The sequence below is a fragment of the Salmo trutta genome, chromosome 25 (genome assembly GCF_901001165.1).
Source record: "Salmo trutta chromosome 25, fSalTru1.1, whole genome shotgun sequence".
NCBI classification, from domain to species: domain Eukaryota; kingdom Metazoa; phylum Chordata; class Actinopteri; order Salmoniformes; family Salmonidae; genus Salmo; species Salmo trutta.
Genome location: NC_042981.1, coordinates 9,415,638 through 9,438,623, shown reverse-complemented (window position 1 = coordinate 9,438,623; position 22,986 = coordinate 9,415,638). Strand labels below are relative to the sequence as shown.

General features: G+C 45.5%; 1 protein-coding gene across 1 annotated transcript; it reads right to left on the bottom strand.

Moving 5' to 3' along the window:
- Positions 1–2,928: 2,928 nt before the first annotated feature.
- LOC115161955 (potassium channel subfamily K member 13-like) lies at positions 2,929–12,831 on the bottom strand. Its single transcript, XM_029712811.1, has 4 exons — positions 12,410–12,831; positions 5,872–6,410; positions 5,302–5,556; positions 2,929–3,157 (listed from the first exon to the last, which is right to left on the bottom strand). Exons 1-4 carry the CDS (start codon positions 12,738–12,740, stop codon positions 2,996–2,998), a joined length of 1,287 nt encoding a protein of 428 aa, XP_029568671.1. The 5' UTR covers positions 12,741–12,831; the 3' UTR covers positions 2,929–2,995.
- Between the last annotated feature and the right edge of the window lie 10,155 nt (positions 12,832–22,986).

Sequence of the window (22,986 nt, the reverse complement as noted above, 5' to 3'; positions counted from 1 at the left end):
CTTCTGTAAAAGGAGCGCTGGGTACATTTTCAAATGAGTACAGTGCCTTCGGGAAAGTATTCAGACCCCTTGACTTGTTCCACATTTTTGTTAGGTTAAAGCCTTATTCTAAAATTGATTCAATTGTTTTTTTCACCTCATCAAATCTACACACAATACCCCATAATGACAAAGCAAAAACTGTTTTTTGAAATTTTTGCTAAATAAAATAAAAAATGGATATTACATTTACATAAGTATTCAGACCCTTTACTCAGTACTTTGAAGCACATTTGGCAACGATTACAGCCTCGAGTCTTCTTGGGTATGACGCTACAACCTTTGCACACCTGTATTTGGGGAGTTTCTCCCATTCTTCACTGCAAATCCTCTCAAGCTCTGTCAGGTTAGATGGGGAGTGTCGCTGCACAGCTATTTTCACGTCTCTCCAGAGATGTTCGATCGGGTTCAAGTCTGGGCTCTGGCTGGGCCACTCCAGGACATTCAGAGACTTGTCCCGAAGCCACTCCTTCTTTGTCCTGGCTGTGTGCTTAGGGTCGTTGTCTTTTTGGAGAACCTTCACCCCAGTCTGAGGTCCTGAGCACTCTGAAGCAGGTTTTCATCAAGGATCTCTCTGTACTTTGCTCCATTCATCTTTGCCTTGATCCTGACTCTCCCATTTCCTTCAGACGTGGCGTTTGGCATTCAGGCCAAAGAGTTCAATCTTGGTTTTATCAGACCAGAGAATCTTGTTTCTCATGGTCTGAGAGTCTTTATGTGCCTTTTGGCAAACTCCAAGCGAGCTGTCATGTGCCTTTTAGTGAGGAATGGTTTCTGTCTGGCCACTCTACCATAAAGGCCTGATTGGTGGAGTGCTGCAGAGATGATTGTTTTTCTGGAAGGATGTCCCATCTCCACAGAGGCACTCTGGAGTTCTGTCAGAGTGACCATTGGGTTCTTGATCACCTCCCTGACCAAGGCCCTTCTCCCCCGATTGGCCGGGCAGCCAGCTCTAGGAAGAGTATCGGTGATTCCAAACTTCTTCCATTGAACAATGATGGAGGCCACTGTGTTCTTGGTGACCTTCAATACTGCAGAAATGTTTTGGTACCCTTCCCCAGATATGTGCCTCGACACAATCCTGTCTCGGAGCTCTACGGACAATTCCTTCGACCTCATGGCTTGGTTTTTGCTCTGACATGCACTGTCAACTGTGGGACCTTATATAGACAGGTGTGTGTGCCTTTCCAAATCATGTCCAATCAATTGAATTTACCACTGGTGGACTCCAATCAAGTTGTAGAAACATCTCAAGGCTGATCAATGGAAACAGGATGCACCTGAGCTCAATTTCTAGTCTCATAGTAATGGGTCTGAATATTTATGTAAATTAGGCAAACAATTCTACAAACCTGTTTTTGCTTTGTCATTATGGGTTATTGTGTGTAGACTGCTGAGGATTTGTTTAACTTAATACATTTTAGAATAAGGCTGTAAAGTATTTTGAAAAAGTCATGGGGTCTGAATACTTTCTGAAGGCACCGTATGTGCAAGTCATACATTAAGGTTAGTCTTCTTTCTCTCTCACACGATTTCTTCTCAAGATTCCTCATTCTTATTTAAAAACCAAAGAGATGAATAAGTAGAACTCTGTTACAGAGAAATGATGGCTACTAGCGCTTCTGGAATCAATAACTTTATCAGTACATTGTGTTGTTCGATTTAGTTGATAACATTTTGGAACAACTTTTACAATACAGTGTGATGTCTTGCAGATGTTTATAGAGTGAAGGGGAGTTCCTCAAGATCTTTATGTATTTGTCAACTGATTTCAACTTCTGGACACCTAATAATTTATTCAAGCATAAAAAACATGATCTGTCTCCTACACATAACATGAGATTGTCCTCTACAATAAAAAAATTCTGTACAGGACCGTTTGGTGTCTTCCTTTAGAACATTTGGGAAAAATAACCCCCAATATTTCCAGCACAATGGCTGTGTCATGGTCATTCTGGTACAAAATGGCAGCCATGCCAGAGAATTTAATGTTCATATCTCTACCATAAGCCACCTTCAATGTCGTTTTAGAGAATTTGGCAGTACGTTCAACCGGCGTCACAACCGTAGACCACGTGTTACCACGCCAGCCCAGGACATCCACATGCGGCTTCATCACCTGCAGGATCTTCTGAGACCATCCACCCGGACAGCTGATGAAACTGAGGTATATTTCTGTCTGTAATAAAGCCCTTTTTTTGGGTGAAAACTCATTCTGATTGGCTCCCTAGTGGGTGGGCCTATGCCAACCCATGGCTGCACCCCTGCCCAGTCATGTGAAATCCATAGATTAGGGTCCAATTAAAATTATTTCAATGGACTGATTTCCTACTATGAACTGTAACTCAGTGAAATTGTTACATGTTATGTTTATATTATTTCAGTATAGTTCTTTATGGATCATGTCCAGTGGGCTACGTCATTGGTTTCGTTCCAAAACCTTTTCCAACTGTGACCCGTCTTAAGCTTTTGGACCCAAACCGCATCCTTTAGTGAGCACTTGCGTGTCCAGTTTGTCTCTCGGATCACGTGTTGTTGAGACGTCAACACATGGTTTTGAGAGACGGTGATGATAGTAGCCTACATATTTTCACAGTGTATTCTGTGTTCTGTTTTAATGATGATAAATCTCTGTATGATGTGCAGTATATTTGTGGACATCCAGTGTGAATATATATGTCATTTAGCTGATGCTTTTATCCAAAACATATATTTTAGATATGGGTGGTCCCGGGAATCAAACCCAATATCCTGACATTCCAATCGCCGTGCCAACTGAGCTAAAGAGGACTACCACAAAGATGACTAATAATCATCTCGTTTCATTCTCCTTCCTCCTTCCTCCTGTCTTTGTTTCTTTGTTAGTACTTTTATTCGATTATTTTATGATGTGAAGCACTTTGTTGCTTGTACTGAAAATAAATAAAGTTATTATTATGAGTATTGTAATAGTCAGTCATCTGTCGACAGTGGTCTCAGCCAGCCTGTTGTTCATGATGCCCAGTGCCCCCACTCCTCCAGAAAATCCATTTAGTCTGTTTTGGTTGGAGACGGACGGCCGAGGGATCCCATTAGTTGCTGCCTCCGACAGCTGCTTCTGCATCAGTGCCAGGTTCACCTGCAGAGGAGAGAAGAGGTTCACGTGATACTTTAATAACTATAATGAACAAAACAGTTTAAAAGATTTTACTGTGTTACGGTACTTATAAGGACATCAGTCAATTGAAATAAATTCATTAGTCCCTAATCAAATGTTATTGGTCACATACACATGGTTAGCAGATGTTAATGCAAGTGTAGCGAAATGCTTGTATGGATTTCACATGACTGGGAATACAGATATGCATCTGTTGGTCACAGATACCTTAAAAAAAAGTTGGAGTGTGGATCAGAAAACCAGTCAGTATCTGGTGTGACCACCATTTACCTCACGCAGCGCGATACATCTCCTTAATGTAGAGTTGATCAGACTGTTGATTGTGGCCTGTGGAATGTTGCCCCACTCCTCTTCAATGGCTGTGAAAGTTGCTGGATATTGGCGGGAACTGGAACACGCTGTTATACACGTCGATCCAGAGCATCCCAAACATGCTCAATGGTTGACATGTCTGGTGAGTATGCAGGCCATGGAAGAACTAGGACATTTTCAGCTTCCACTAATTGTGTACAGATCCTTACGACATGGGGCTGTGCATAATCATGCTGAAACATGAGATCATGGCGGCGGATGAAAGGCACGACATTGGGGCCTCAGGATCTCATCACGGTATCTCTGTGCATTCAAATTGCCATCGATAAAATGCAATTGTGTTTGTTGTCCGTAGCTTATGACTGCACATACCATAACCCCACCGCCACCATGGGGCACTCTGTTCACAACGTTGATATCAGCAAACCGCTCGCCCACACAAAGCCAAACACGTGGTCTGGGTTGTGAGGCTTGTAGGACGTACTGCCATATTCTTTCAAATGGAGTTGGAGGCAGTTTATGGTAAAGAAATTACAAATGAAATTATCTGGCAACAGCTCTGGTGGACATTCCTGCAGTCAGCATGCCAATTGTACGCTCCCTCAAAACTTGAGACATCTGTGGCATTGTGTTGTGTGACAAAACTGCACATTTTAGAGTGGCCTTTTATTGTCCCCAGCACAAGGTGAACCTGTGTAATGATCATGCTGTATAATCAGCTTTTTGATATGCCACACCTGTCAGGTGGATGGATTATCTTGGCAAAGGACAAATGCTCACTAACAGGGATGTAAACATATTTGTTCACAAAATGTTAGAGAAATAAGCTTTTTGTGCGTATGGAAATATTTCTGTGATATTTTATTTCAGCTCATGAAACATGGGACCAATACTTTACATATTGCTTTTATATTTTTGTTCAATGTAGATAAAAGATAAGACCAAATCTGTTAACTCAGAGCTAAAATCTCATGTTATTTGATCAGATTGTGAATTACGGTACCATGTCTGTTTACGTAGTCTGTCCACTCTAGATAATAAAGGCTCATAGATGTTTAGAAACAAGATCTACAACATACCTGCTTTAAAGGTAGACTCAGCGAGATGAAGTTGCAGCACTGCAGATATTGATATGAGCTCGATTTGAGACTGCTCTCACAGTCACACACAGCAGTCTATCATGAGCACGGGTGCTCTTCTGGCTGCTACAACACAATATCTACGGGACCAAAACACCTGAGAAGTTTAGCCTCGCGCTTCAACACTATTAGTTGTTGCGGATATTTACCCAATATTGTGTTTACTTTGTACATGAAACGTCATCTCGCTGAGTGTACCTTTAAGCGTTACAAAACTTTTCTGTCTCTTTGGACAGTTAAATCAGCTTCCTGTCTCTTTGGACAGTTAAATCAGCTTCCTGTCTCTTTGGACAGTTAAATCAGCTTCCTGTCTCTTTGGACAGTTAAATCAGCTTCCTGTCTCTTTGGACAGTTAAATCAGCTTACAGTTAGCATCTCCAAACTGCTTGCTTACCAAAAGGATATACAAAAACATAGACAATAGATTACCCATTCCATATGTTGCACGACAACAACACTAACCAACATGAATCGGGTGCAGTCTGAAACTTTGATTTAAATTCGTCCGTTTCAATTCATGGCCACACCAGGTGCTACTAGATACTGTAAATACAGTGAATAAACCCCCTCCATTTATAAACAAGAACAGGGGCTTTTGACTAGAAATGAAACTAACAGTGAACCTTAACCATGCTTTTTACCCGGGACATTCACCTTATTGGTCGCCAGTAAGTCCCTCATGGAGATCATCTCCCCAGACATCCGCCGGCCTCCATCCGTCTCGCTCTCGTTCACCGCGTCCGTTTCTATGGAGACAGTCCGCCGCGCCCGGGGGTGTCCGTGTCCAGTGCTGATGGGCATCACAGCGTTCCGGCGCGGCCGGAGTCTCTTCCCGATCCCGGCGGAGCAGTAGCGGCAGCAGCCTCGGCAGCAGAGAATGCCCAGCTTTCTCAGCAGCCAGTTAAGAGTCTGCATTTTGGGGAAATGAAACTTTGAAATTCAGAGACATGAATTAATAATAGTGGTGAAACACCCACATACCTAGAGAAAGAAGACGGTTTGTGTGTAATACAGGAGGCTGCTGAGCCCAGCCTCCCCAATTAAGGTGCCACCAACTCGTGTGTGTGTGTGTGTGTGTGTGTGTGAGAGAGAGAGGAAGGAGAGCGAGAGAGAGAGAGAGCCAGTAGACCGAGGAAAGGACAGAGAATGGACAATTAGAGCTCGCCATCTTGCACTGAATGTGTGTGTGTGCATAAAACAAATATAGCTAAATAAAAACATCACCTGCTTGATGACGATAGATATGACGTTGAACAGCGAGTAGATACAGCAGACACCCATCAATATAAACAGGAAGTTCCCCAGTCTGTAGGCTGTCTGGTTCCCATCGTATGCAACCCTCTGGCTGCTCACCATGTCCCCGAACCCGATGGTGCTAAATGCCACAAAACAGAAGTACAGCGAGTCCAGATATCCCCAGCCCTCTGCCGCCGAATACATGGCCGAGGCACAGCAGGAGATCACCACAGCAGCCACACAGAGAATTAGCATCACATAGTACACTGAAGGCTTCCATCCAGCCAGAATGTCCCTGTCTCTATCTCTGGGTCCTGGCAGTGACGCCTCCCTGCGGTTATCGTGGGGCACGACGCCCTGGCGCTGATGCTGCAGCTCGTGGCACGACTTGAGGACGAAGGCGAGCACCGTGATGATACGCTCCAGGAAGAGGTTGAAGAAGAGGATGGTAGAGGCGCAGCCGATCAGGCCGTAGAAGATGAGGAAGACTTTGCCACTGACCGTGGCTGGGGTGGTCATGCCAAATCCTGACCGGAGAGGGGGACAGAGGGAGGGGAGGCGGGGGAGAGAGAGAGAGGGGAGGGGGACAGAGGGAGGGGAGGCGGGGGAGAGAGAGAGGGGAGGGGGATAGAGGGAGGGGAGAAGGGGGACAGAGGGAGGGGAGGCGGGGGAGAGAGGGAGGGGAGGGGGACAGAGGGAGGGGAGGCAGGGGAGAGAGGGAGAGGGGAGGGACGAAAGAGAAAGGGGGACAGAGGGAGGGGAGGCGGGGGACAGAGGGAGGGGAGGGGAGGCGGGGGACAGAGGGAGAGGGGAGGGGGGCAGAGGGAGAGGGGAGGGGGACAGAGGGAGAGGGGAGGGGGACAGAGGGAGGGGAGGTGGGGGAGAGAGAGAGAGAGGGGAGGGACGAGAGAGAAAGAGACACATATTTCCCTCAGATTACAGGCCCACAATGAATTCGAAAACAAATCCAATTTTGATAACTGCAATATCTACTGGGTGAAATACCACAGTGTGCCATTACAGCAGCAAGATTTGTGACCTGTTGCCACAAGAAAAGGGCAACCAATGAAGAAAAAACACCATTGTAAATACAACCTATATTTATGTTTATTTATTTTCCCTTTTGTACTTTAACTATTTGTACATCGTTACAACACTGTATATAGACATAATATGACATTTGAAATGCCTTTATTCTTTTGGAAATTTTGTGAGTGTAGTGTTTACTGTTCATTTTTTATTGTTAATTTCACTTTTGTTTATGATCTGTTTCACTTGCTTTGGAAAAATAAACATATGTTTCCCATGCCAATAAAGCCCCTTAAATTGAAATTGAATTGAAAGAGAAATGATGAGAATATAATGACCTAACATTACCTAACCCCCTCTCCCTGTCTGTCTAACATTACCTAACCCCCTCTCCCTGTCTGTCTAACATTACCTAACCCCCTCTCCCTGTCTGTCTAACATTACCTAACCCCCTCTCCCTGTCTGTCTAACATTACCTAACCCCCTCTCCCTGTCTGTCTAACATTACCTAACCCCCTCTCCCTGTCTGTCTAACATTACCTAACCCCCTCTCCCTGTCTGTCTAACATTACCTAACTCCCTCTCCCTGTCTGTCTAACATTACCTGACCCCCTCTCCCTGTCTGTCTAACATTACCTAACCCCCTCTCCCTGTCTGCCTAACATTACCTAACCCCCTCTCCCTGTCTGTCTAACATTACCTAACCCCCTCTCCCTGTCTGTCTAACATTACCTAACCCCCTCTCCCTGTCTGTCTAACATTACCTAACCCCCTCTCCCTGTCTGCCTAACATTACCTAACCCCCTCTCCCTGTCTGTCTAACATTACCTGACCCCCTCTCCCTGTCTGTCTAACATTACCTGACCCCCTCTCCCTGTCTGTCTAACATTACCTAACCCCCTCTCCCTGTCTGTCTAACATTACCTAACCCCCTCTCCCTGTCTGTCTAACATTACCTAACCCCCTCTCCCTGTCTGTCTAACATTACCTAACCCCCTCTCCCTGTCTGTCTAACATTACCTAACCCCTCTCCCTGTCTGTCTAACATTACCTAACCCCCTCTCCCTGTCTGTCTAACATTACCTGACCCCCTCTCCCTGTCTGTCTAACATTACCTAACCCCCTCTCCCTGTCTGTCCTAACATTACCTAACCCCCTCTCCCTGTCTGTCTAACATTACCTAACCCCCTCTCCCTGTCTGTCTAACATTACCTAACCCCCTCTCCCTGTCTGTCTAACATTACCTAACCCCCTCTCCCTGTCTGTCTAACATTACCTAACCCCCTCTCCCTGTCTGTCTAACATTACCTAACCCCCTCTCCCTGTCTGTCTAACATTACCTAACCCCCTCTCCCTGTCTGTCTAACATTACCTAACCCCCTCTCCCTGTCTGTCTAACATTACCTAACCCCCTCTCCCTGTCTGTCTAACATTACCTAACCCCCTCTCCCTGTCTGTCTAACATTACCTAACCCCCTCTCCCTGTCTGTCTAACATTACCTAACCCCCTCTCCCTGTCTGTCTAACATTACCTAACCCCCTCTCCCTGTCTGTCTAACATTACCTAACCCCCTCTCCCTGTCTGTTCTGTCTAACATTACCTACCACCCCCTCTCCCTGTCTGTCTAACATTACCCTAACCCCCTCTCCCTGTCTGTCTAACATTACCTAACCCCCTCTCCCTGTCTGTCTAACATTACCTAACCCCCTCTCCTGTCTGTCTAACATTACCTAACCCCCTCTCCCTGTCTGTCTAACATTACCTAACCCCTCTCCCTGTCTGTCTAACATTACCTAACCCCCTCTCCCTGTCTGTCTAACATTACCTAACCCCCTCTCCCTGTCTGTCTAACATTACCTAACCCCCTCTCCCTGTCTGTCTAACATTACCTAACCCCCTCTCCCTGTCTGTCTAACATTACCTAACCCCCTCTCCCTGTCTGTCTAACATTACCTAACCCCCTCTCCCTGTCTGTCTAACATTACCTAACCCCCTCTCCCTGCCCTGTCTGTCTAACATTACCTAACCCCCTCTCCCTGTCTGTCTAACATTACCTAACCCCCTCTCCCTGTCTGTCTAACATTACCTAACCCCCTCTCCCTGTCTGTCTAACATTACCTAACCCCCTCTCCCTGTCTGTCTAACATTACCTAACCCCCTCTCCCTGTCTGTCTAACATTACCTAACCCCCTCTCCCTGTCTGTCTAACATTACCTAACCCCCTCTCCCTGTCTGTCTAACATTACCTAACCCCCTCTCCCTGTCTGTCTAACATTACCTAACCCCCTCTCCCTGTCTGTCTAACATTACCTAACCCCCTCTCCCTGTCTGTCTAACATTACCTAACCCCCTCTCCCTGTCTGTCTAACATTACCTAACCCCCTCTCCCTGTCTGTCTAACATTACCTAACCCCCTCTCCCTGTCTGTCTAACATTACCTAACCCCCTCTCCCTGTCTGTCTAACATTACCTAACCCCCTCTCCCTGTCTGTCTAACATTACCTAACCCCCTCTCCCTGTCTGCCTGTTCCTAAAAAGCCCACTCATGCATCCCTCGTTCACTTCCAAGGTAAAGGAGAATAAAGTAAACCAGGTTGCCATAGGTGACGATCTCTCTTATTCTAAGCATCTGTCTCTTCCTCTATCTCATTCCTCGCTCCTCTTCTCCTTACCCTAGAGTGAAATGATCATTTAGTGACCGGGGGTTTTCATTACCATTCTCACAGATGTGCTCCTCAGAGATGAAAGACAAGTCTCTTAAACAACCTCTCCTTCAAAAAGAAAGACCCAGGGCTTCAACTGCACATGCTTGAGACTAGGCTACTGGAGGGAAGGGAAAATAGATGCTTGCTACAGGAATGGCTTTATTGGCTTCTGTTTGTGTCTAACCTTTAATTATCTTATATGTTGACGGCGGTATACCCTATAGCCTATACCATATAGCCTTTACCCTATAGCCTATACCATATAGCCTTTACCCTATAGCCTGTACCATATAGCCTTTACCCTATAGCCTATACCATATAGCCTTTACCCTATAGCCTATACCATATAGCCTTTACCCTGTAGCCTATACCATATAGCCTTTACCCTATAGCCTATACCATATAGCCTTTACCCTATAGCCTGTACCATATAGCCTTTACCCTATAGCCAATACCATATAGCCTATACCCTATAGCCTATACCATACAGCCTTTACCCTATAGCCTGTACCATATAGCCTTTACCCTATAGCCTATACCATATAGCCTTTACCCTATAGCCTGTACCATATAGCCTTTACCCTATAGCCTGTACCATATAACCTTTACCCTATAGCCTATACCATATAGCCTTTACCCTATAGCCTATACCATATAACCTTTACCCTATAGCCTATACCATATAGCCTTTACCCTATAGCCTGTACCATATAGCCTTTACCCTATAGCCTGTACCATATAGCCTTTACCCTATAGCCAATACCATATAGCCTTTACCCTGTAGCCTATACCATATAGCCTTTACCCTATAGCCTTTACCCTATAGCCTATACCATATAGCCTTTACCCTATAGCCTGTACCATATAACCTTTACCCTATAGCCTATACCATATAGCCTTTACCCTATAGCCTATACCATATAACCTTTACCCTATAGCCTATACCATATAGCCTTTACCCTATAGCCTGTACCATATAGCCTTTACCCTATAGCCTATACCATATAGCCTTTACCCTATAGCCTATACCATATAGCCTTTACCCTATAGCCTATACCATATACCATATAGCCTTTACCCTATAGCCTATACCATATAGCCTTTACCCTATAGCCTGTACCATATAACCTTTACCCTATAGCCTATACCATATAGCCTTTACCCTATAGCCTATACCATATAGCCTTTACCCTATAGCCTATACCATATAGCCTTTACCCTGTAGCCTATACCATATAGCCTTTACCCTATAGCCTATACCATATAACCTTTACCCTATAGCCTATACCATATAGCCTTTACCCTATAGCCTGTACCATATAACCTTTACCCTATAGCCTATACCATATAGCCTTTACCCTATAGCCTATACCATATAGCCTTTACCCTATAGCCTATACCATATAGCCTTTACCCTATAGCCTGTACCATATAACCTTTACCCTATAGCCTATACCATATAGCCTTTACCCTGTAGCCTATACCATATAGCCTTTACCCTATTGCCTGTACCATTTAGCCTTTACCCTATAGCCTAACCATATAGCCTTTACCCTGTAGCCTATACCATATAGCCTTTACCCTATAGCCTATACCATATAACCTTTACCCTATAGCCTATACCATATAGCCTTTACCCTATAGCCTGTACCATATAACCTTTACCCTATAGCCTATACCATATAGCCTTTACCCTATAGCCTATACCATATAGCCTTTACCCTATAGCCTATACCATATAGCCTTTACCCTATAGCCTATACCATATAGCCTTTACCCTATAGCCTATACCATTACCCCGTACCATTTCAAATAGCCCATGGTCCCTGGCAAATCAATTCAAACCAGTAACATAATAAAAACATTCATATACAGTTGATATTATTTGGTTGTTTTGTCGAGTCTCTGAAACAATTTTTTTTTTTTGCAGCTATAGAAAATGTTTGTTATTGACTTATCTAATTAATAAGATTATGACAAGACCCCAGAAAACAGTATGAATTGTCCTCCAGCCGTGACCATGGGGATAGAGTTCCATAAAATTGAGAAGCTTGTCATTTTCACTAAACCTTAGTGTTCAGAAAAGAGCGGTATGTTTTATCCCATACTGTGCAAACCACCTTAGTGCATCAACATGTACTCAATTTCAAACCTCTGTCTGTATCCTCAGCCGCCCCTGGGTTATATCTCTGTGATGCATACACTCTGTAAAGAAAATATGGACGCCAGGAGGGAGGCAATGTCCTTAATTAACTGTAGCTGATTTGTAATGGTTGACAGCCTACTGGATACAACAACAGTAAGAACAAGAAAAATAGATATCTACAATGAAAATAAATAACCTGAATAATTAATAGCCAGTTTTGGCAAAACTGAAGTCACTTTTCATCAGTTATTTAATATTCAAATTCATCCACCTTGATTAGACTATACTTTATAGCCTATCATATCGCAAGCCTGCCTACTCATTTTTTTTGCATTCATTCAGTATTAAATTCTCACTCTCTCGTTGTTAAAGATCAAAGGGTTATTTGCTTAATCAGTTTGTCAAGATGTTACAGTCTTCATATCATTTAAAGTGCAATTAATTTCCTGAATTATTTTAAAAGGTATGCAAAAAAATATACAAAATGATATTGTCATCTTATCGCTGTGTCATTGCGCGTAAACGTGAAAAAGGTCTATGGCACCAATTCTAAATGATTCAAATGGTGCATTTAGATTAAAAGTGATAAATTTCGCAATACACCACAATGTTTACTGAACCTTCTGGCTTTGTTTCTGAGCTTACCTATGGTCGACACAACGGTCCCCACGAAGTAAAAAGCGCCGGTAAAATCCCAGCGAGGTCTGAGTGTATCCACGCGGATACCGGCGACGTTCGCCTCCTCGTAGAACCGGAGAAAGGTCTCCACATCGATCCGGGTGAGGTTGTGCTTCTGGGTGAAGTTCTCGAAGCGCTGCGCCCACCGCTCTTTGGCCTGCCGCTCCTTCGGTTGTTCCAACGCGGAGAACACCGCCGCGCCGCACAGCAGATACAGCATGATCAGCACCGCCAGCATCAGGAACCGCGCGTTATCATCGTTCATCGCGCCGAAGCAGCAGCCTCTCCGGCAAGCCATTACGGCGGCAGAGAGGACACGGAGGACCCGGGGAGAAGGATCCTCTGCATCCTCTCAGATAAAGGCTAACATGAAAGCCTTCCAGATAAGTCAGTATGTATAGTTCGATATTTAGACACAAGTGCCATAACTGCTGGGAATGTTTAATTGACAAAGATACTAGGTTCCCTCGGCTCACACCCTACCATCCGCATGTTTTATGAAAACATCTTAAAATAAATAAATCAATATTAAAGTTGCTTGTGCGTCATAGATGTCATTAGAAGTGCCGATAACTCTAGTGGGAACTGTAGTTGATTGATTCTCGCATGCGTAATGCAAAACAATTCCCGAAAAATATCCCAAAACTGACTGGAACAGCCTTCATCATGTATGTCCTGATTATCCTCGAGGCAGTTGCAGGGGAAGGGTGAGGTCAGCTTCGCAGTGCACTCCACTACCTCCCGGAACAGGCGCAGTGAGAGCTGGACAGGCTTACAGTAGCGGTTACAAACCCCAACCACTTCGGCGAGCGATGGGACTAATACAAGTAGCGGTTATGTTGAGGCGTTGTCCCCTAGTTAACTTCTCAATAAGATACCAGTCATGAAATCAATGAAAAAGTTATCAAATTCTATTAATGGATCACTTCAATGCAGACACACACACACACACACACAAACCATGCAGGTCTAGTACACATGGCAGCTCACAGACCTCACCTCACACCCAGGAAACAGGGAGAGGAAGGCTACCAGGATGGTGCTAACTTCTTAAACAGGCATAGGAGCTGTCTGATTGGCAGCTGTAACACTGATAATGATGGGCCTAGCAGCTTCCTGAGCCAGGTACTTTTCATATGCCTCAATATTGAGTCTGAGTTGTCAGCTGAGTATTGTTTGTAAGTTTTTGCTTCAACCATAATGAAAACACAAAACATTTTTGGAGCAATGGGGATCCCATGGCAATAAAAGGTAGCTGCTACCAGTTGCTAAGCAGCAGTTCATTAAAATTGGAACATACAACAAAATCCCGGGCTACAAACACCACAGAAGATCTGCTGCAGTCATTATCAAGATGGTGCTGACGGAGAAGGGTGACCTCTTTACTTTACTGACTTTATTGTCCCCGTGCGGAAATGTTGATGCAGTATCATGTACACGTTTAAAGTGGCATTTAGAAACAGTAGACAACAACTCGACAATACAAAATTCATAACAGTTCCATAGAGAAGAGAGAAGACCAGCCTGCTAAACACCTCGAGCTGTTTAGGAGGGATATCACACCTGGCACAAAGTCCATTTCGACTTTAACTCCGACTCAGCCATATCCCTTGTTCGTACCAAACCACATTCCTTTTTTTCATGGCGTACCAAAACACTGCAGGCGTAGACACGGTAGATGAGCCGGCATCCTGGAATCGACTGGCACTCCCCTCTGTTCCTCCGACTGGCACTCCCCTCCGTTCCTCCGACTGGCACTCCCCTCCGTTCCTCCGACTGGCACTCCCCTCCATTCCTCCGACTGGCACTCCCCTCCGTTCCTCCGACTGGCACTCCCCTCCGTTCCTCCGACTGGCACTCCCCTCCGTTCCTCCGACTGGCACTCCCCTCTGTTCCTCCGACTGGCACTCCCCTCCGTTCCTCCGACTGGCACTCCCCTCCGTTCGGTGATCAGCCCTACCACGATGGTGGTAGAGCTGATCACCAACCACGGTGAGACAGCCTACAGGGAGACTTAGCAGTGTGGTGCCAGGACAACAACCTCTGCCTCAACATCAGTAAAACCAAGGACCTGATCGTGGACTACAGGACAAAGAGGGGAAAGCACACCCCCAACCACATTGACAAGGATGTAGTGGACGGGTCGAGAGCTTCAAGAACCTTGGCGTCTACATTACTAACGACTGAACATGGTCCACACACACCCGCACAGTTGTGAAGAGGGTACGACAGCACCTCTTTCCCCACAGGAGGCAAAAAAGATTTGTCATGGGCTCTCGGATCCTCAAAAAATTCTACAGATGCACCATCAAGAGCATCTTGTCTGCCTGCGTCACCGCAAATGCACTGCCCTCGTCCGCAAAGCACTACAGAGGGTGGCGTGGACAGCCCAGTACATCACTGGGGCCGAGCTCCCTGCCATCCAGGAGGACCTCTAAATCAGGTGGTGTCAGATGAAGGCAGGAAAAATTCTCCAGCCAACCAAGCCATAGACTGTTTACTCTGCTACCATCCGTCAAACGGTACTGGAACATCGGCTCTTGAACCAACAGGCTCAGAGATAGTTTCTAACCCCAAGCCATAAGACTGCTAAATAGTTCATTAAATGGTTACCTGGAATATCTGCACTGATCTTATCTCACACTGACTATGCACACTCACAAGACAATTTGGAAAGTATTCAGACCACTTGACTTTTCCCACAATTTTATACATTACAGGCTTATTCTTAAATTGAATCAATTTCATTTTTTCCTCATCAACCTACATACAATACCCCATAATGACAAAGCGAAAACACATTTTTATAAATGTTTGCACATTTATTACAAATAAAAACAGAAATACCTTATTTATAAAGTATTCAGACCGTTTGTATGAGACTTGAAATTGATCTCAGGTGCATGCTGTTTCCATTGGTCATCCTTGAGATATTTTTACAACTTGATTGGAGTCCACCTGCGGTAAATTAAATTGATTGAACATGACTTGCCTAGTTAAATAAAGGTTAAATAAATAAAATAAAATGAAAATGTGGAAAGCCACACACCTGTATTTATATGGTCCCACAGTTGACAGTGCATGTCAGAGCAAAAACCAAGAACACAGTTGCCTCCATCATTCTTAAATGTAACAAGTTTGGAACCACCAAGACTCTTCCTAGAGCTGGCCGCCTGGTCAAACTAAGCAATCGGGGAGAAGGGCCTTGGTCAGGGAGGTGACCAAGAACCTGATGATCACTCTGACAGAGCTCCAGAATTCCTCTATGGAGATGAGAGAACCTTCCAGAAGGACAAGCTTTTCTGCAGAACTCCACCAATCAGGCCTTTATGGTAGAGTGGCCAGACGGAAGCCATTTCTCAGTAAAAGGCATAACAGCACGCTTGGAGTTTGCCAAAAGGAACCTAAAGGACTCTCAGACCATGTGAAACTGACTGCAGGAATGTCCGCCAGAGTTGTTGCCAGATAATTGAATGTTCATTTCTCTACCATAAATTGTTTCCAACGTCGTTTTAGAGAATTACGTCCAACCAGCCTCACGACCACAGACAATGTGTAACCCCGCCTGCCCAGGACCTCCACATCCGGCTTCTTCACCTCCATTTATATTTTTGTTCAGTATATTTACAGACTGTATAGATGTTTAGCCCCCAGGACAAATTGTTCTTCATTTTCTGAAAAAATATAATTCAATAAGCGTTTAAAATCTACAGTGATTTTTTTTACACATGTAAACAGAACAATTACATTACATGATTGATTTGCCAAGATAAATTAAGGTAACAATTAAAAACATTTAAAAATAAAGATAACAAACCATTATAACACTAAAATAATGACAACAACACTATTTACATACAGATGACATCTAGGAGATGGGGAGGTGATGACATCTAGGAGATGGGAGGTGATGACATCTAGGAGATGGGGAGGTGATGACATCTAGGAGATGGGGGGATGATGACATCTAGGAGATGGGGGGATGATGACATCTAGGAGATGGGAGGTGATGACATTTCGGAGATGGGTAGGTGATGACATCTAGGAGATGGGGGATGATGACATCTAGGACATGGGGGGATGATGACATCTAGGAGATGGGAGGTGATGACATCTAGGAGATGGGGAGGTGATGACATCTAGGAGATGGGGGGATGATGACATCTAGGAGATGGGAGGTGATGACATCTAGGAGATGGGTGGGTGATGACATCTAGGAGATGGGGGATGATGACATCTAGGAGATGGGGGGATGATGACATCTAGGAGATGGGGGGATGATGACATCTAGGAGATGGGGGATGATGACATCTAGGAGATGGGGAGGTGATGACATCTAGGAGATGGGGGATGGGGGATGACATCTAGGAGATGGGGGATGGGGGATGACATCTAGTAGATGGGGAGGTGATGACATCTAGGAGATGGGGGGGTGATGACATCTAGGAGATGGGAGGTGATGACATCTAGGAGATGGGGGATGATGACATCTAGGAGATGGGAGGCGATGACATCTAGGAGATGGGGGAGGTGATGACATCTAGGAGATGGGGGGAGGTGATGACATCTAGGAGATGGGGAGGTGATGACATCTAGGAGATGGGGGGGTGATGACATCTAGGTGATGGGGAGGTGATGACATCTAGGAGATGGGGGATGATGACATCTAGGAGATGGGGAGGTGATGACATCTAGGAGATGGGGGGTGATGACATCTAGGAGATGGGGAGGTGATGACATCTAGGAGATGGGGGATGAGGGATGATGACATCTAGGAGATGAGGGATGATGACATCTAGGAGATGGGGGTGATGACATCTAGGAGATGGGGAGGTGATGACATCTAGGAGATGGGGGGAGGTGATGACATCTAGGAGATGGGGGGATGATGACATCTAGGAGATGGGGAGGTGATGACATCTAGGAGATGGGAGGGGTGATGACATCTAGGAGATGGGGAGGTGATGACATCTAGGAGATGGGGAGGTGATGACATCTAGGAGATGGGGAGGTAATGACATCTAGGAGATGGGGAGGTGATGACATCTAGGAGATGGGGGGTGATGACATCTAGGAGATGGGGAGGTGATGACATCTAGGAGATGGGAGGTGATGACACCTAGGAGATGGGAGTTGATGACATCTAGGAGATGGGGAGGTGATGACATCTAGGAGATGGGGAGGTGATGACATCTAGGAGATGGGGGATGAGGGATGACATCTAGGAGATGAGGGATGATGACATCTAGGAGATGGGGGTGATGACATCTAGGAGATGAGGGATGATGACATCTAGGAGATGGGGGATGATGACATCTAGGAGATGAGGGATGATGACATCTAGGAGATGGGGGGACTTGATGACATCTAGGAGATGGGGGGAGGTGATGACATCTAGGAGATGGGGGATGATGACATCTAGGAGATGGGGAGGTGATGACATCTAGGAGATGGGGGGTGATGACATCTAGGAGATGGGGAGGTGATGACATCTAGGAGATGGGGAGGTGATGACATCTAGGAGATGGGGGGATGATGACATCTAGGAGATGGGGAGGTGATGACATCTAGGAGATGGGGGGAGGTGATGACATCTAGGAGATGGAGGGGGGTGATGACATCTAGGAGATGGAGGGGGGTGATGATATCTAGGAGACGGGGAGGTGATGACATCTAGGAGATGGGGGGGTGATGACATCTAGGAGATGGGGAGGTGATGACATCTAGGAGATGGGGAGGTAATGACATCTAGGAGATGGGGAGGTGATGACATCTAGGAGATGGGGGGTGATGACATCTAGGAGATGGGGAGGTGATGACATCTAGGAGATGGGAGGTGATGACACCTAGGAGATGGGAGTTGATGACATCTAGGAGATGGGGAGGTGATGACATCTAGGAGATGGGGAGGTGATGACATCTAGGAGATGGGGGATGAGGGATGACATCTAGGAGATGAGGGATGATGACATCTAGGAGATGGGGGTGATGACATCTAGGAGATGAGGGATGATGACATCTAGGAGATGGGGGATGATGACATCTAGGAGATGAGGGATGATGACATCTAGGAGATGGGGGGACTTGATGACATCTAGGAGATGGGGGGAGGTGATGACATCTAGGAGATGGGGGATGATGACATCTAGGAGATGGGGAGGTGATGACATCTAGGAGATGGGGGGTGATGACATCTAGGAGATGGGGAGGTGATGACATCTAGGAGATGGGGAGGTGATGACATCTAGGAGATGGGGGGATGATGACATCTAGGAGATGGGGAGGTGATGACATCTAGGAGATGGGGGGAGGTGATGACATCTAGGAGATGGAGGGGGGTGATGACATCTAGGAGATGGAGGGGGGTGATGATATCTAGGAGACGGGGAGGTGATGACATCTAGGAGATGGGGGGGTGATGACATCTAGGAGATGGAGGGGGGTGATGACATCTAGGAGATGGGGAGGTGATGACATCTAGGAGATGGGGGGGTGATGACATCTAGGAGATGGGGAGGTGATGACATCTAGGAGATGGGGGGGTGATGACATCTAGGAGATGGGGAGGTGATGACATCTAGGAGATGGGGGGTGATGACATCTAGGAGATGGGGGGATGATGACATCTAGGAGATGGGGGGTGATGACATCTAGGAGATGGGGAGGTGATGACATCTAGGAGATGGGGGGGTGATGACATCTAGGAGATGGGGGGGTGATGACATCTAGGAGATGGGGAGGTGATGACATCTAGGAGATGGGGGGGTGATGACATCTAGGAGATGGGAGGTGATGACATCTAGGAGATGGGGGGGTGATGACATCTAGGAGATGGGGAGGTGATGACATCTAGGAGATGGGGGAGGTGATGACATCTAAGAGATGGGAGGTGATGACATCTAGGAGATGGGGGGGTGATGACATCTACGAGATGGGGGGGTGATGACATCTAAGAGATGGGGGGGTGATGACATCTAAGAGATGGGGTTGGGTGATGACATCTAGGATGAAATCAAATCCCAAATTTTTTAAAGCCCTTCTTACAGCAGCTGATATCTCAAAGTGCTGTACATAAATCCAGCCTAAAACCCCAAACAGCACTGAGTTAGAGTCTAGTGGTACTGAGTTAGGGTCTAGTGTTATTGAGTTAGGGTCTAGTGGTATTGAGTTCGGGTGTAGTGGTACTGAGTTAGGGTCTAGTGGTACTGAGTTAGGGTCTAGTAACACTGAGTTAGGGTCTAGTGGTACTGAGTTAGGGTCTAGTGGTACTGAGTTAGGGTCTAGTGGTACTGAGTTAGGGTCTAGTGGTACTGAGTTAGGGTCTAGTGTTACTGAGTTAGGGTCTAGTGGTACTGAGTTAGGGTCTAGTGTTACTGAGTTAGGGTCTAGTGGTACTGAGTTAGGGTCTAGTGGTACTGAGTTAGGGTCTAGTGTTACTGAGTTAGGGTCTAGTGGTACTGAGTTAGGGTCTAGTGGTACTGAGTTAGGGTCTAGTGTTACTGAGTTAGGGTCTAGTGGTACTGAGTTAGGGTCTAGTGGTACTGAGTTAGGGTCTAGTGTTACTGAGTTAGGGTCTAGTGGTACTGAGTTAGGGTCTAGTGTTACTGAGTTAGGGTCTAGTGTTACTGAGTTAGGGTCTAGTGGTACTGAGTTAGGGTCTAGTGTTACTGAGTTAGGGTCTAGTGGTACTGAGTTAGGGTCTAGTGGTACTGAGTTAGGGTCTAGTGTTACTGAGTTAGGGTCTAGTGGTACTGAGTTAGGGTCTAGTGGTACTGAGTTAGGGTCTAGTGGTACTGAGTTAGGGTCTAGTGGTACTGAGTTAGGGTCTAGTGGTACTGAGTTAGGGTCTAGTGTTACTGAGTTAGGGTCTAGTGGTACTGAGTTAGGGTCTAGTGGTACTGAGTTAGGGTCTAGTGTTACTGAGTTAGGGTCTAGTGGTACTGAGTTAGGGTCTAGTGGTACTGAGTTAGGGTCTAGTGTTACTGAGTTAGGGTGTACTCTACACACTCAAAAGGTCCTCATGTTTAATTAAAAGGAACAGCTTGTTCAGTTTCTACTGCATGTTTTACATTGGATTCGATCTGTGTGTTTTAATGGACGTTATGTGTCTGTGAATAGCTGTCTGTGTGTTTTAATGGACGTTATGTGTCTGTGAACAGCTGTCTGTGTGTTTTAATGGACGTTGTGTGTCTGTGAATAGCTGTCTGTGTGTTTTAATGGACGTTATGTGTCTGTGAACAGCTGTCTGTGTGTTTTAATGGACGTTGTGTGTCTGTGAACAGCTGTCTGTGTGTTTTAATGGACGTTATGTGTCTGTGAACAGCTGTCTGTGTGTTTTAATGGACGTTATGTGTCTGTGAACAGCTGTCTGTGTGTTTTAATGGACGTTATGTGTCTGTGAACAGCTGTCTGTGTGTTTTAATGGACGTTATGTGTCTGTGAACAGCTGTCTGTGTGTTTTAATGGACGTTGTGTGTCTGTGAACAGCTGTCTGTGTGTTTTAATGGACGTTATGTGTCTGTGAACAGCTGTCTGTGTGTTTTAATGGACGTTGTGTGTGTGTGAACAGCTGTGTGTGTTTTAATGGACGTTGTGTGTCTGTGAACAGCTGTCTGTGTGTTTTAATGGACGTTATGTGTCTGTGAACAGCTGTCTGTGTGTTTTAATGGACGTTGTGTGTCTGTGAACAGCTGTGTGTGTGTTTTAATGGACGTTATGTGTCTGTGAATAGCTGTCTGTGTGTTTTAATGGACGTTATGTGTCTGTGAACAGCTGTCTGTGTGTTTTAATGGACGTTGTGTGTCTGTGAACAGCTGTGTGTGTCTGACACCAGCCACTACGGAAAAAAGTGTGTAGAAGCTTGGTGTGCCATGCTTACATTATGTACAGGAATGAACCAGCACAGTACAATTTCACAGTCAAATGTGCATGCAAACACACACACACACACACACACGCACACACGCACACACGCACGCACGCACACACACACACACACGTCGCTGTGAGTTCAGGCTCTTAACAGACACTGCTGACAAACTACCGTCTCCAACGTCTTCCTCTCACAATATCAGTACTGTTCTCTCTTTCTATCCCTCCTTCTCTCCTCTCATCCCTGTCCTCACACAATATGTCTCTCTTCTCCCTCTGTTTCTCTCATAATCTTATCTTCTCCCCTGCTCTCCTCTCACCAGTTTCTCCTCACCTCTCTCATCTCCTCTCATCCCTGCCCCCACCTCCATCTTACACAAGAACATATCTAAAGCCACCTCAGAACAGAAGGGTTCACTTAATGTGCCTTACTTGTGGACTGAGGTTATTCTACCCGAGTTGGTAGTTTAGCAATAACCGAGACAACCAGACAGTTGTACTGAAGTTGTTTCTCCCCCCAATACTTCAGACTCAAACATATTTTTTTTAGCCAAGAGGTTTATATGGGTTCGCAGAATGGTCAATAGCAGACAGCTAAACCAGACATAGCTAAATACTGCTATACACAGGGGTGTGTGAGACAGTGGCTGGAATAAAACTGACTACACAATGCTGGGTCTCTGAGGACAAGGTCAAAGGTCAGCTCAGTAACAACTTGGCACATAGACAGTCAGGCATATTGTCAATCGCCCTCTGTCTTTGTGCAAACTGAGAGGTATATTTGTAAGTGCCTGTCTATCTTCGTAAACATTGAGAGAAGTTTATTGTAAAGGTCCCTCTGTCTTTGTGAAACACAGTGTGAGATTTTGTCATAGAGAAAGGTTATATATCTTTGTGTTAAATGCTGTCTGTCCTTGCCTCAGGTACTTTCAGAAGAAGTTCTGCGTCTCAGACAGACACGACTCCATGAGAGAGTCCAGTACAGTCTTCTTCCAGTACATTCCTCCCCTGAAGCTGTAGGCTCTTCTGGTCTCAGTTACGGATTCTCTCTCTTTTCTGCTCTCTCTCTCTCTTCTCTCCATTTGTTCAACCTCTCCTCTTCTCCACTTCATTCTCCTCGCTTTGTGTGTGTGTGTGTTTGTCGAGAAGATTGTCATGTAAATGCCTCTCAAATTACTGACGTCAGTGTAAATTGAATTTACATTACAACCTTAGACTTAAGATAGCTTATTATAAAAACGATAAAACATTACGTTTGCATATGAGAGCTTCATCTTCACTACCACACTATTAGCATCACAGCAGGCAGAACAGGCATGGTTTCTGCTCCGGTTCAGAAGTTGATGAAACAAGGTTACTGTTGCCGCCTGGTAACCGTTGCCGACAGTGATGGTGTGGTGATGAGAAGTAACTAAAGGTCAGAGAGGTGGTGATTGGCCGGAGCGATGCAGCCCTGTCATAATTACTCATTAGGCAATGTTCATCTCCTAACCCAGCAATTAAATTGACGCAATCACAGTGTGACACGCAAGCACGTAACAACACACACGCATGTGCGCACACATACATGGTTTACTGCAGTCAGTGTATAGTGAAGGAGCAAGGAAGTATCTCTACCTTTACTGGTGAAGTGTTTTGGCGGCAGGTCATTTTCCGTTCTAAATTCAAATCTG

Excerpts from the sequence above, each read along its gene's own strand:
- LOC115161955 (XM_029712811.1), bottom strand. The coding sequence starts at position 12,740 with ATGGCTTGCCGGAGAGGCTGCTGCTTCGGCGCGATGAACGATGATAAC. Across the intron at positions 6,411-12,409 it reads GACCGTTGTGTCGACCATAG|GATTTGGCATGACCACCCCA; the intron begins GTAAGCTCAGAA and ends CTCTCCGGTCAG. Across the intron at positions 5,557-5,871 it reads TATCTATCGTCATCAAGCAG|ACTCTTAACTGGCTGCTGAG; the intron begins GTGATGTTTTTA and ends CCCAAAATGCAG.